Consider the following 15,961-nt stretch of genomic DNA (forward strand, 5'->3'; position numbering starts at 1 on the left):
TTGGAATCTCATTTCTTTAGTGCCTCAGCAATGTTTTGGCATTGTTACATTTTCACTGTAGTGAAGATATCTCTTAAGAGATAAGCCGCATTTTAGTTCTTATTTAAGGATCAGGTGGAAAGAAAAACATTAAATAACTTAGATGCAAGGTGAATAAGGCAGACATGATATTTAAACTTTTCAACAATGAAGAGTAGCATTAATCTGATGAAGTAGTGCTCTGAGATTAATATTTTCAGAATTAGTTTTGGTTTTATAATACAAAGATGTTGATTGCAAGTATCTATAATCTGCTACTTTGTTTATACCAGAACTTACTTTCCTTTAAATCATGAATGTATCTCTATACATTGTATCACTAATATACTCTGAATATTGGAAATAGATTTTCGTCTGTAATTTTCTTTTCCATCATGAGAAGTATAGTTCTAGCGATTATCTTACCAAGAATTATTATTTTTTGGCTCACAAAGTTTTCCAACTGAAATATAGAATACAAACACTTATGAATAGAATTCTAGTGACTATGTAATTCTTACTACATTCAGGAAATTTTATAGTCAGTTTCATCTGCTCAAAGGGTAATAGAGTTTACCATGAAATAAATCCTAAACAAGTATTTGTTGAATGAATAAAATTGTGTTTTAATAAAACTTGTTTTACTGAATGGTTTTGTGTTCACCAGAGAACTTTCAAGTCCCAACGAAGTGACCCTCTGTTTCCAGCAGCTTCTAATACAATAAAAGGATAAAACAGGAAGATAATTGTAGTGTCCTCCAGGGCTTGTGTTACTGTTTGACCCACATCCTCCTCTTTTCAGTCAGCATCCTTCATTATTTAGTCTTGAACAAATCTGAACAAGCCTTAGAAAGAGGAATGATTATTTTCTTGGCTTAGTGTAACCAGGATTCTATAGAACTCAATCGCCATTGCTCCCAAGACAGTTAAGTGGTGAAAGTTTTTCAGGGAAGCATGCCAAGTCAAAGTTTCTTCACGGCCGTAATGGGACACGCATTATATGAGTCTTAAGGATTCCATGTCAGGACAGTAAAGCGTCTTTGCATTTTTTTTTTTTCCCCTAAAGATAAACCTCCTACTGGTTATAAAGACCCTAACAACCAGGGGCAAAAATCTACAGCTATAAGAGGAGACTGTGCTGTTTACAGTGCCTCATTCTTCCCCTTTAAGAAATGAATTTCTCTTTATTCAATAAGGAGTAACTTAAATACTGTGCAGAATGGCGTAGGGCGTGCCATTTGACCTAAGGCTCAGGAGTGACAGCTTACTTGGCAACTGCCCAGCCCAAGACAGTTCTGATTTTAGAGTTCTGTTTTCCTTGCAAGCCAGTCTGGGATGTGAAGCCAAGCACAGAGGTTTTAAGTGGGTGTGGGAGCCAGTGCAGCTGGGGGTTGTTAACAACAATTGGAGGACAATATATGTATATATATCTTTAAAGAGGAGGAGAGTGGCTGATGACTTCTTTCTGGTCAGAAAAATGAATCCATTTGGATAGAAAAAACTTACTTGCAACCTGGTAAGGAAACTGTTTTGTCTGACTTAATTTAAACAGGATGATATGTGGATGATTTTGAAAGAGAAGTATCCTAGGGGAAACATCATGAGATAAGTAGCTTATAGCTCTTTTAACCCATAAAGCTGGTGATTTAAATGCCACTAGGAGGCAAAGCCTTGCATTGGGGATTAAGGGCTGCTTTATATAGCAGAGCTCCACCAAGACTGAAGTCGTACCACTGTTGGGCATATACATTTACTTGTTCCAAATTCTTAAATACAACTTTCTGGAAAGCCTAGCTTCTAAAATTAAGTGCAAATACATCGTGAAGGTTCTTATAATGCAATTAATCCATCACTGATGAAGTGCACACGTATAGCTCATCTCTATCTAAGCCATTCTCCAATGTTGAAACAGGATCAATAGTGTGTACCTTTTCTCACATTGCATTTGTATGACGTGGTATGTTAAGATGCCACTCATTGGAGAATTCTGCCAAATCTGTGTCCATGTTTCACATGTTGAACCTACTCAGGAACTTATTTTAGTGTGTTGTTAATGTTTTCTGATGAGAATCTTTCCATGGTTTGGACATTTCTAGAAGTCCCACAAATCCCTGGGCTTTGGCCTTCTAAAGAACCTAAGCATTTTTCAATCAGTAGTGGAGGTTATAAACAGTTACTAGTCACTACCAAAGGAAAATGGTAATTACTGAAAGGCTAGAAGCTTCTCTAGATGGAAATAAGCTTGAGCTTGACCACACCAAGACTGTTATAGCCAGTGCTTTCACAGGCTCAGATGTGTCACTTCAGCCCACTCATTTACCCTGCATGTTGCCTGAGTTCATGGTCTCCCCATGTAATAATTATACCTTGAAAAATTCCAGTGCTATGAAGTAGCGTTTCTCAGGTTTCCTGTATTATTAGAATTATCTTTTATTACTCTTACCGTAAACTTCAATTTCAGTATACGGAAGAATTTCAGATTAAGTACTCAAAATCAGGAGATACATTATAGACTCCCAGATATCTCTGATGGTAAATGCTACTCTTTTTTTTCCTCGCTCTGTCCCCCAGGCTGGAGTGCAGTGGCATGATCTCGGCTCACTGCAAGCTCTGCCTCCCGGGTTCACGCCCTTCTCCTGCCTCAGCCCCCCGAATAGCTGGAACTACAGGCGCCTGCCACCATGCCCAGCTAATTTTTTGTATTTTTAGTAGAGATGGGGTTTCACTGTGTTAGCCAGGATGGTCTCGATCTCCTGACCTTGTGATCCACCCGCCTCGGCCTCCCAAAGTGCTGGGATTACAGGCATGAGCCACCATGCCTGGCCGGTAAATGCTACTCTTTTACTGAAATTGTAAATTTTTATGTGTAACCGTATTTGAGCAAACTTTGTACTACTCTTTGCTGAGTTTTAATTATAATTTATATTTAATTTATTTATATATTATATAATATATATAATTTATTTATATATAAATTAAATATAATTTAATTTAATTATGAATTAGGACTTAACTAACAATACATTTTGTGTATTTGTGAGTAAACTTTACTCACGGATGTCTCTATTTATTTTTAAAAAACTTATAATGATTTTGACCTTTTTCAATTTCTGATGGAAAAGCAGCTTGAGGAAGTTGTCAGGTACAGTGTGTGTTTTGTTCTATTTGTTTTGACTGCTCTTCGAACATAGCAGATTTTGCCTTAAGTATATGTGTTCAGTGTAAATTTTAAGTAGGGGCTTCTTCATGCCCCATCCTAAGATTTGCTTATGTTTTAGATAATCATGAGACAAGAAACAAATTGAAAGCTTTAGACTAGTTTCACATCATGATAATATATTCTAATGAAGGACAATTACAATATATGGTAAGATCAGAATGTCGTCATCTAAACAGGTAGGAAATTCTTCATAGATATCGTAGATTAACCAGGTAATCAAGATTTTTAGAGGCATTAAAAAATAGGAAATATATGAAAACAGGATAAATTCAGAAGTTTCAGAAGGTGGTAAAAAATAGATTGCCCTTCACTCAAGTTCCTTACTCAACTAGTTCCCTCTACAGGAGCTGCCAGTTCCTAAGATACTTTTCCAGGGAGACCCTGTGTACTTACAAGCATGTTCATACATGATCCTCTTTTATTTTATTTCACAAAAATGGCAGCACCATCTCTATACATTATTTTCCACCATACCTTTTTTTAGCCAAACTATCTTGTAGATTAGTGTTTTTTTCAAACTGTAGCATGTCACATTAATGAGCTGTAAATCAATTTAGTGAGTCAGAAGCAGAATTTTTAAAAAGCAATAAGTAGACTATAAAGAACACAGTAGAAGAGAGCAATACATTGCAAGTAGAAGAGCAATTATTTGTGAAATTTTAGTTATAAATAGATGTGTGTAGTAAATGACAATGTGTGGGTTTTTGTTGGTGGTGGTGGTGTTTGTTTTGATTTGGTTTTGGATTTTACTGTGGTTTGTGATCAAAAAGTTTGAAAAACAGTGTAGTTGGTTCCATATCATCCATGTAGAGCTTCCTCATTTGTTTTTAATTGTTACATAGTGTTTCATTGTATACAGTACCATAGTTATACATATGCCCAATAGGCAATTAATTGGTTTCCAGTTTCTTGCTAATTAAAGCTACTTTGATGAAGATTCTTATAAATATGTTATTATGTATGTATAAGGGCATATCTGTGGAATAAATATCTAGAAAGAGACTTGCTAGGTCAAAGGGTGTGTAATTTTGATAAATAAAGTCAATCCTCAGTTATTCCTGGATTCTGTATTTGTTGATTTGCCTACTTGCTAACATTTATTTGTAATACACGAATCAGCATTTCAGCACTCTCATAGTCACTTGTGGACATGCGTGAAGTGGTAAACATTTTGAGTCACCTGATGTGCACATTCCCAGCTGAAGTGAACAAGACGATGTTCTGCCTTCCTGTTTCAGATCTTGTACTATAAATATGTCCATTTTGTGGTCTATTTTGTGCCATGTTTTCCACATTTTTGCACTTTTTAATGATGATTTTGTCATTTAAAATTGTACCAAGCATAGTGCTGAAGTGCTGTCTGGTGTTTCAAAGTGCGAGAAGGTGGTAGTGTCTCGTGAGGGAAAACGTACATTTTGGATAAGCTTCATTTAGGCAGAAATTATAGTGCTATTAGTGGTGAATTCATTGTTAATGAATCAACAATACGATACACCCAAATAAAAGAAGAGGAAACTCACTGATCTGTATGTGATGCTGCTGCGGAAGGTGCTAAAATAACATCTATATATGCAGCAATGGAAAAGATGGAAAAGCAGCTAAATAGGTGGATTCATGGAATGATGACCAATAAAAAAAGCATAGAGGATAGCAGTGTTGCGTAATTTGAAAGCCAAAGAAATTTATGGGCGTGTTACCCAGCATCAGGAAAATGTTAAACCCTTCTTGGCTGGTGTTTATGCATATAATTATTTGCAAATAAATAAATAAATAAATATTTTTAAAAGATTAAACAGAAACACATATAAAATAAGGTTATTTGTTGATACGCTGTTAAAAATGTTTTGACCAGAGATTTGCAGGAACCTAGCCCTGTGTTTTCCCTACCTGTAGTGGCTCATTTGTTTGCTAATTCAGTTCATCAACATTATAGAACATAATTACCACAGATTAAGAGAATGTTCTTCCAGACGGCCATGCTCCCACAATTGCTGTATGAATCTGCTCTTTTCTCCACTCCCAGCTAACACAATGTTGTTTCAAACTTTTTGATATCTGAAACCTGGTAGTCTGATAATAGTCTGAAACCTGAATAATGGTATCTTGTGGTTTTAATTTGCATTTATTTTAGTATGAGTAATGTAGACTATCTTTTCATATGTTTTAGAGCCATTCATATTCCCTTTTGTTCATATCCTTTTTGCATTTTCTTTGGATATTTGTCTCTTATTGATTTGTAGGGGATCTTTATATATTAAGAAAATTAGCCTTTTATGCTATGAATTACAAATATTTCCCCAAATTTGTCATTCATCTCTTGACTTGAATGGCAAAAACAAACACTATAAACAGGCCCATTCCTGTAATCCCAGCACTTTGAAAAGCTGAGGTGGGCGGATCACCTGAGGTCAAGAGTTCAAAACCAGCCTGGCTGACATGGTGAAACCCCGTCTCTACTGAAAAAACAAAAATTAGCTGAGCATGAGAATCGAGAATCACTTGAACCTGGGAGGTGGAGGCTGTAGTGAGCTCAGATTGTGCCACTGCACTCCAGCCTAGGTGACAGAGCAAAACTCTGTCTTTAAAAAAAAAAAAAAAGAAAGCAAGCACTATAAATATTTTTAAACTAGTCAAATATATTGATCTTGGCCATCTTTTATGGTCTCTGGGTTTCGTTATGGTTTAAAAGCTTTCCTTAAGAGAGATTTAGAATGTTTTAAGAGTTGTGTTTGGTGTTTGTGTTTGATGTTTCGTTTCTTTTGGTATTTGTAAGGAATTTAGTCTTCTTAATGTGTAACAAGTATAAATCCTTATACTTGCTACACGCTTATAAATACTTATACTGAGTAGATTTCAGAGTAATATAACAATGAAATACCACAGGCTTTGTGATTCCAGAGTCCAGCTTGAAATCCAGTCTGTGCGCCTAGTAAAATGACTTAAGCCATACTGCTTCCCTTCTCTGAGCCTCAGGTTCCCCATCTCTGCTTTGCTGAGTTCTGCTATGAAAGAGAATGCCTGGCACATCATAGATTCTCAGTGTTAGCTCCTCCTTGTCCTACTTCCCTGAAGTCTTCCACTAAGAAATAAGTTGTTAAATTAACTTGCATTATGCATGTACTACAAGTAATGAAATAATTTCTCTTTGAAAGTGTTTTGTAATTTAAATCCTAGACAATTTCTTCTGATATTTTAAAGCTAGCATGAATTAATGACTGATAACTGGTTTGAATTGTCATTATTAAAAAATGTGTCAGTACAATGCTTTGCCTTTTACTGGTGGATGGGATAAATGTTTGTGAAAACAGTGAAGAATGAATTTTTAGACATGGAGTTATTTTCTTTAAAAACTCCTAAACACTATATCTAGAAATCTTATTGAAAACTGTTTGTATAAAAATAATTATTGAATGAAGGTAATCAGTGTACCCTAATTTATCCTCTTTTGTAAGTCTAAATTTTTATGTTTATTCCATCTTTTGAAAGCAGACTACATGTATAGGGAGAATAATACATTTAAAAATCATTAAAATGATCTTTAAAAAATAAAGGGTAATGTCTTTATCCTTTGCTCTCATGGTCATATTGGCTATATTTTTATGATTTTTCTTGGCTAATTCCTGAGGAGTTGCCCCCTTAATATTTGGGGCATGAGGAAAAGGTGCAGTTTTAGAAATGCTTTAACTTTGTGTTTGAATAAAATTTATTGTCACTACTCTAGGAAACTTTGGTAAGACTTGAGTGCCTTTCCTCTGTTAGGCAAGTTAGACTATCCCAGACCTTGCTCTGAATGTCAAGATTTTTGAAGTTCAAAGCAGATGTGTATGGATGAAAAAACATCTGGTGAAGAGAACTTGCTTCGTTGCATGACACTTTCCTGCACTCTTCAGTGGAGCGTCTGTTGAGCTGGTTGGCAGGTTTGATAACTAATTAATGATGAGGAATGAGCCATGTAACTGAGGAACTCCATTTTGCCCCTTATTGTCTCTTTCTTCCCCATATGTCTGGCAAAGCCTTCAGAGGCTAGGATCATGGATCACACAGTTGGGTCTCAACTCAAACACTTCTCTCCAGGCTTAACTAGCTTAGAGATATAAACAGATGGATGGCCTGGGGGACAGGGTTTAGTGTTGAGCAATGCCGTTTTATTATCAGGGACTTTTGAAATTTTTATTGGAGTACATTACAACTTTAAAAATACCTTCGAAAACTCAGAATTTTGATGCTATGTACTTGAATGTGACAGAGCTTTGTGTGCATCCGTGGATGTTTATGGTTTTCTTTTTGTAACTTTTTACTTAGGTATAATTTTACATATATAGAAAAGTTGCAAGAATAGTGCAAGGGACACTCATGATTCCTTTTCCCAGATTCAACCAGTGTTTTCCTTTTCTTCCATTTGTTTTCGCATCCTCGCACACTCCTCCCTCTACGTGCACACAAGCACACGCATACACACATACACACAAATAAGTGCATTTTTTCCCCTGAACTATTTGAGAGTGAATTGGAGACATCGGGCTCCTTTATTCCTAATACTTTCGTGAGTATTTCTTAAGAACAAGGCCATTCTACTAAATAATCACAGTACAGTTATCAAAGTCATGGCTTTTAGTATTGGTATAACACTACTGTCTAACTCATAGTCCCTTTTCCAACTTTATCAGTTGTCTCCATAATGTCCCTTACAACATCTCCCCCCACCACTGAGTCCAGGGTACAATCCAGGATGACACATTGTGTTGAGTTGTCATGCCTTCTTTAAACAGGAAGTTTCTCAACTTTGTGTTTTCTGACTTTGGCATTTTTGAAGAATTCAAACCAGTTATTTAGTAGAGTGTTGCTATTTCAAGTCTGTTTGATGTTTTCTCATTCACTTCTGATTATGCATTTTTGTCAGGAATACCAAATACCACAGAAGTGTTGTGTCTCAAGGTATCTTATCAAAAGGCACATGGTGCTGATTTGTGCCTTAATTGGTGGTGTTAGCTTTGTTCATTGAGTTAAGTTGGAGTCCATCAAGTGTTTCCACAGTGAACTAACAGTTTTTCCTGTTATAAGGTTTTTTGGAGAGATACTTTGAAGCTATTTAAATAGCCCGTCCCTCTTCAGATTTCCACCTGCTAGTTTTAGCAACCATTATTTTCTAACCCTGTTATTTTTTCTATACTTATTAGTTGGCATTCTGCTGAAGGAAGAGCTTTGTCTTCTCCTCCATTTATTTGTTTGGATCAGTATGGGCTCATTGGTTCCTACTTTGTTCAGTGGTTGTAACTCATTACTCTCATTATTTATTTTGACAGGCACAGATTTTTGCCAGTAAGAGCCCTTCGAGTTGACCCCTGGGTCTTTTGATAAGTCCCCTTTACTCTTTGAGCATTTCCTTACTTTTCTGGTACAACGAGATGTTCCAGATTCATTTTATGTTTTCTCTGCCCCAGCTCTGGAAGGGACATTTCTCCAAAGAATCCTGGTTCTTTTTTTTGTAGAGAATGGTATTTAGAAATTAAGGGCCAGGTGCAGTGGCTCATGCCTGTAATCTCAGCACTTTGGGAGGCCAAGGCAGGTGGATCACCTAAGGTCAGGAGTTCGAGACCAGTCTGGCCAACATGGTGAAACCCCGTCTCTACTAAAAATACAAAATTAGCTGGGTGTGGTGGCACATGCCTGTAATCCCAGCTACTCAGGAGGCTGAGGCAGGAGAATCACTTGAACCCAGGAGGCAGAGTCTATAGTGAGCTGGGATTGGACCATTGCACTCCAGCCTCGACAACAAGAGCAAAACTCCATCTCAATAAAAAAAGAATTTAAGATGTGTGTGTGTGCGTGTGCGTGTTTTAAAAGAAACCACACTATGGAATATTACATTTACTAAATCACTGTATACCGTATGTATGAATGTGTGTGTGTGCATTTAATGTAACAGGAGTCAAACAGAAGAGCATTTATTTTACATGTAATAATCATAAGTTTTGACAGGAAAGAAATACATTTTTCATTTCACAGTAAATGGCATTACACAGTTTTAGTGATAAATCATCTTGACATTTATGAAGGAGCAAATGGAAAGTGGGGAACTGAGTGTGTTAAATATAAAGCTATCTTTAACTGTTCTATTAAAAAGCAAAGATTTATTTTCCATCTGTGATCTGAATGTGCCTATTTGTGTTCTCTTTTACGGCAGTGGAATTTCTGTGGAGCCACACGACAGAGAGCATGTGTGTTGGATATATGTCAGCCCAGGATGGGAAAGCCAAGGTAAGCGGGAAAAAACTGGGTCATAACCTGAAAACCTTGTAGCCATCGCACAAACCTCTAACCAGCTAAGTTGATGTGGATGAATTTTTTCAGCTTTTCTTGGGCAGTAGCTCTATGATCTTTGTAAGAATCTGAATAAGAACAGTTAACAATGCTAACAGCTCCAGAGAAAACCAGCATATCTATTTTGCTTTTGGTGACACAGCAAGGGAGCATTAGGAAAAGCCTGCCCACCTTCCCCCACAGCTCCCAGCTTCTTCCTTTTTGCCCATTGTTAATAAGTAGAAAAGAGGAAACTGGGATTTGGGAAGAGAAAATGGGAGTGAAGCTGATGAGCTGACATAGATAGATGATTGCAGATGGATAATTCTGCAAAGAGTGTTGGAATAAAGGAAACTGAGTCAAACAAGCTTTGACCCAGCCTGCATGTTTAATGGCACAGGTGGCTGACATGCTTGCAAGTGTGACCCGTCTGATCTTTCAGTGTGTTCTGTCATGCCCTGACATGGTGTCTTCATGGGCAGAATCAAAGGTCTTTGTCCATGTGCCACATGCCCGTGGCACTCATCCCTCAGTGAGTTACGGTAATCACGTAGGCATCCACATCCCTCAGTGAGTTACGGTAATCACGTAGGCATCCACATCCCTCAGTGAGTTACGATAGTCACACAGGCATCCACGTACTGTCTCCGGAGTTGCTTGGCTTCCCTGGACTCATGATGGTTGAGCCTGGAGTAAGCAACTTGATTTGTGGATTTTATTTTATGTTGGCCTCATGTTCTTCTTATTCATAAATTTTTTAGAAACAGCTGTGGCCTGTGATGTTTACTTGGCATTAAAGTCCCTCAGTTCTAAAGCTGTGAAGCTGTGCAGCCTTGTTTTTAAAGCAAATGATTTATTTTGCACATTTTGACATATAAAATAGGAAAACTTCTGATATGAACTGTCTGATACAGATTGAATCATAGATAAAGGATAAATATAATAAAGAACACTTTATTGCTTATTTGTCATGTAATACCCATCCCGACTGTCCTTTGTATATTATCTAGCCAGACTGTAGTTCCACAGAACTTTTGTGAGTAGTATAAAGAACATTTATTCAGACAAGGATTGGCTTATATTGTGAAAATATTACTGAGATCCACCCTCCCCCTTTGCTTCACCTTCAGCTGATACAATATTCATATTGTGTTAGTAGACCTATTTCCTAAGAGAATACGTAAAAGATTGCTTTGTTTCATAATTTATATAGAATGGAAATACAATTACCTATTTTAAAGGTGATTTAAGGGTTTAGAACAGCACTCTCTAATAGAATTTTGTGTGATGTAAACATTTTATATCTCTGTTTTCCAACAGGGAAGCTACTAGCCACATGTGGTTATTGAGCACTTAAATGTGGCTAGTTTGATTGAGGCCCTGAATTTTAAATTTTACTTAATTTAAATTTAAATAGCCACATGTGACTCATGGCTACCATATTGAACAGCACAGGTTTAATGAATAAGTATGAAAATGGTTATTCATATTTTCAGATTCATTTCCTCTCAGTGACAAAACAGTTCCTATACATAAAACAAGCCTGATAAACCCCAAGAATCCTTGCATAAGAGTAGCTTGCAGCCATTTCACTTTCTCTGTTCCCTTACATAATGATTCAGAACTAAGATTGCTTTCTAACAAAAGAGCATGTTTGAAGTGGACTTCAGCACTGAAGCCAGTCTGGTCGGGTATGATTATGTTATTAAGTCCCTTGTGTGGACATTTTTTGTTATCCTTGCTGGTGGCCCATGAAAGACACCTTACTATTTAATGTGAAATATAGGTAGTAAAGAGTGGAGAGTCCTGCTATGAGCCCAAAGATATTTGGCCTCCAGTTATATTGCTTGACATCTGGTAGACATGGTTTTCTTATTGTTGGTAAATTCTCCAGCTGATAGTCAATTGGGCCAGCAGATACAGCTGGCCCTCTTGCCTCTCTTGTAAATTATGTTTTTGACCTTCCTTGAAGAGAGTTAATCCCTCTTCCTTCCTTTCCCCTTTGAGCCTGTGACTACAAATACTTTCAAGAAAAAAAAAGAAAAAAGAAAAAAAGAAAACCTGAAAACAAAAACACGAATGATTTGGCTGCCGAATTCTATTGATCAAAAAGAAAAATTACCTCTTTTGTTATAAATGCTAGAATTTTTTTTTGTATTGCAAGTAAGACAAAGTTGTAGATGAGAGGCTGAGCTCAAAAGCGAAAAGGGGCTATAACAATGTTTGTATTCTGTTTAAGCTTTGGACCTTCTTCTCCCTCTGGTTTCCTCACTTCTATGAAAGAATAGTTGAGCTAACTAGTGGCATACCCATTCAGCATCGTGACTGGTTTCCGAAGCATGTTCCTCCATAATGTTGAGAGCCATGGTAGCACAATGAGTAAGAAGGCATCTTAAAATATTTAAAATTTAAAAACTATTTTAAAAAGTTAAAACACTTGTGCCCTGCTTTTCAAAAATTATCTTCCTTCTGCTTGTTACCAAACTCAGAAACTGAAGCCACCTGGCCATTTGAACGTGTATGAGCTAGCTGTGTTTAATCCAAGTTAAAGCCTTGAATTAAAGCCTAGCTAAAAATCATATTGCTTAGAAAAGGCTGGATAATAATCAATATCATTGTAACCAGACTGCGTATATAATATGAATAGAGCTAGGTTCTTTTACAAGTCTCCTTTTTAAAAGACTGTTATTGCAATTAAATCATTCAATTTAATTTCTAAACTGCTTTGATAGCATAAGGTGAAGATTTCTTTCTAAGGAGTCAAAATTAGGGCATCAGTACCAGTTGGATTTTAAAAACAGATTGCCCATATCCTACCCAGATAGCAGACAGTTAATGAAGAGTTTTTAATAAACACCCAGTGTGCATGGACTACTGTAATAGAAACAGATGTTAAAACTGGCATGGAACTTGAACTCAACTATCATACATGAAATTAGGTTTCTTTTATTATGTGGAGGTCACTTTTTATAACTACAGCGAAAATACTGTTATAAAAATTTCCTTGAGGAGGAGCAGACTATTTTATAGTCTTTAAGTGTCTCTCCACAAACTTCTTATTAGTTGTAGGGAAAAATAATAACTATATAATGGAGAAACCAGGCAACACCTTGACCATGTGATCAAAATTAATACCACCAGTGAGGGGCAGATGGACAATATGTGCCTCTGGCTATGATAACTTGAGGATACAGTATCACTTGTCTAGTATTCCATCTGGAAATATATAACCTGAACCTAACTGTGAAGAAACATCAGACAAATTTAAAATGAGGAACATTCTGTGAAGAAAGAAAAAAAGAACCATGTTCTTCAATAATATCAATGTCATAAAAGACAGAGGCTGCAGAAGTATTCCAGAGGAAACAATACTAAAGAGATGTGACAACTAAATGCAGTAACTGGTCCTAGACTAGATCCTATATCGGAAAAATACTGTAAATGCATTATTAGATCAATTTACAAAATTGGAATATGGATAGTAAAAAGTATCATATCATTGTTAAACTTGCTGAGGTTGGTTACTGTACTGTGGTGTATAATATTTTTATTCTTAGGAAATATATACTAATGCATCTAGGGGTACAGGGCCATAATATAGGCAATATTTTCTCAGTGGTTCAGAAAAATGTATTATGTGGATGAATGGATGGATAGAGCAATAGCAAATTGCAAAGCAAATGGAGCAAAAGTAGGTGAACCTTGGTAAAGGATATATAGATCTTCCCAGAACTATTCTGTAATTCTTAAATTATTTTCAAATTAAAAAATTTTTTAAATGTCACTCTTGGGTCTTGTGGCACATTTGATTAGTTCTTTGGGCCTTGTACTTGAAATGATGCAGTTCAAAAAATATCACCCTTGGTTTATAACTAAGTCTGCATTGGATGAATGATTACATTCCCCCAAACTATTGCCTTTTTCTCGTTTTGAATTCCTGACTAGAATGACCAAAATTCAGATAATAACACATCCCATTACAAATATTTTGCAAAATATTTCTGTAATAGTTCCTTGTTTTCCAGTGGGATCTAAGAGAGATTAAGCTTTTTCATGATCAAGGTACTGTCCTCTTAGGATGTTTTTTGTTATATTACTCAGCTTTTCTAAAAAAAAAATTTTAGTCAACAAATATTGTTGTTGTTGTTGTTTTGAGACGGAGTATCGCTCTGTCGCCCAACAAATACTTATTTGTAATGCTTCTCCGCCTTGTGTGACAAACCCTGTGTCATACTCTGACACATGCTAATGGAACAGGACAGATGTTGCCCAAACCATATTTCCCTAGGGAAAGCACAGGGCACTGGGTGGTAACTCAGTGATATTTACATTTTGTTTTTAACATTTTCTATTTTAATGCCATGAAGTCTTCCAAACCTCATGAGGTCATGCCAGGATTTCTATTATTGGCACATCTGACTAATTCTTTGGGCCATGCAGTTAAAATAAATAAGTATTGGGATGGGTGCAGTGCCAGGAAGTTGGAGCCTGGGTTGCCCTCCCACTCCATGCACACTGTGAGCTGTGGTTTGATCACTCTGCCTCTGGATCCCAGAGGCCTCATCTGTCATGTGAGCATAAGAAACCCATAGTTCGCCTTAAGCCCTTCCTGTGATACGATATGATAAGAATGAGGAAGCAAAACCTTATCTGTCTCAATACGGATGACTAGACCCCATTAAGTCCTTGATGTTGCTTCCAATCTGCAGAATTCCAAATTCAGTGTTCCAGATTACATAAACATATATGTTGCTATTCAATTTTCAGTAGGAGTTTTACAATACCAATATAGTATCTACTGTGTTCTAACATGTTTTATCTTCATGAAGATGGTTTCCAGGACTTTTAAAAAAACTCAGTGAATGTATATTTACAAAGGATATCAGAGATGAGATTTCTGAGTGCTATTTGCTAGGCTTAAAACTTACCTCTCACATAAAGCCTTAGGAGGAAGACTTAAATATAAAACATGATGTACACAAGAGGGGGTTATCAAAAGAAGTGAAAAGAAACTCCACTTCTAATTAGAATGAAGAAAGTTACAAGAGACTGTTGCTTCTCCCAACTATGTGAATGAGCTGCATAATCTATAGAATCATAAATTTTTAAAAAGTATCCAGAGAACTTAATATGTAGAGAAAAACTTAAGTAAACTAAATTCCAGAAAGAGACAAGCCCTTGCTAGGAGACAAAAACCTCCGATTTCTTTATTCCCTGGCAGAGCAGCAGGAGGAGGAGTCAAACTCAACACAGAGGTATATAAAGAGAAATCAGCCAAATTTTTAATGAACTCTTTATGGCCATGTGTGAGCTGGTGTGACAGATTAAAATCCTGAGACACTCCATTCACAGAGAGCTTATACCCACCACCAGTTTTTCTCTATGAGGCCTTCATCAAGTGGCAACACACCAAAAGCTTGGAGCAGAGCAAAGAATTGTGAGTGTTTCATTAAGGTGCATAAGGTTTTCACGAAATACGTGGCAGTGGCCAAAGAAAGACTAGAGGCATAGCAAGAGAGCCGCAAGACAACCCATAAGCAATAGTGGTCCTTTATCAACTGCAACACAGTTGCAACAGAAGGCTGGGTTAAAGCAAAAGAGAGTTTTAAAAACGTCTCCTGCTCCCAACATGTACAGGGCCTTCATCAAGGGCAAGGCAATGTTGTACCGAAGCCTAGTGCCAGGGTAAGAGAGTGAAGAAATACTCCATGGCACAGAAATCTGGAGGAGCTTACAAAGAGCAAAACGAACACCTTAGCATCATGGAAAGCTGATGGCTTGCCTATAAACAAAGAGAAGTCTCCCATGGTTAGAATGCTGGTGCCTGGACTATAAGAATGGAGAATTCTCTAGAGTCTCACCTGGACTCAGATCCCAAACCTTGCTTAAGGGAAATTCCTGGTCCAGGATACAAAATCAACATGTAAAAATTAGTAACATTTTCATACACCAATAATGAACTGCCTGGAGAAAGAAATCAAGAAGGCAATCCCATTTACAATACCTAAAAAGAAAATACCTAGTAATGAATTTAACCAAGGAGATGAAAGACCTCTACTAGGAAAACTACAAAATATTGATGAAAGAAATTGAAGAAGACACAGACAAATGGAAAGACATCCCATGCTCATGGATCAGAAGAATTAATCTCTTTAAAACAACCCTATTGACCAAATACCAATGGTATTTTCCACAGTAATAGAAAAGACAATCCTAAAATTTATATGGAACCCCAAAAGAGCCCTAGTAGCCAAAGCAATCCTTGGCAAAAAGAACAAAGCTGAATACTTCACACTATTTTACTTCAGAATACCTTACAAGCCTATAGTAACAAAAACGTTATGATAAAAACAGGCATATAGACCAATAGAACAGAATAGAGAATCCAGAAATCCATACCTTTATAGCCAACTGATTTTTCAC

At 36.7% G+C, this 15,961-nt stretch overlaps 1 protein-coding gene across 9 annotated transcripts in view; it reads left to right on the forward strand.

Annotated features, from left to right (window-relative positions):
• Window positions 1-15,961, forward strand: part of TASP1 (taspase 1) — a 255,191-nt gene that overhangs the window by 210,879 nt on the left and 28,351 nt on the right. For all 9 annotated transcript variants that reach the window (XR_005235672.2, XR_005235673.2, XM_007960419.3 and 6 more), the window contains one exon: window positions 9,423-9,496. Coding sequence is in view for 7 of the 9 variants with exons in the window: in XM_007960419.3 (XP_007958610.1) it covers window positions 9,423-9,496 (74 nt within the window). In the remaining 2 variants the exon portion in view is untranslated. The remainder of the gene's footprint in view (window positions 1-9,422; window positions 9,497-15,961) is intronic.

The sequence above is a fragment of the Chlorocebus sabaeus genome, chromosome 2, assembly GCF_047675955.1.
Source record: "Chlorocebus sabaeus isolate Y175 chromosome 2, mChlSab1.0.hap1, whole genome shotgun sequence".
NCBI lineage: Eukaryota > Metazoa > Chordata > Mammalia > Primates > Cercopithecidae > Chlorocebus > Chlorocebus sabaeus.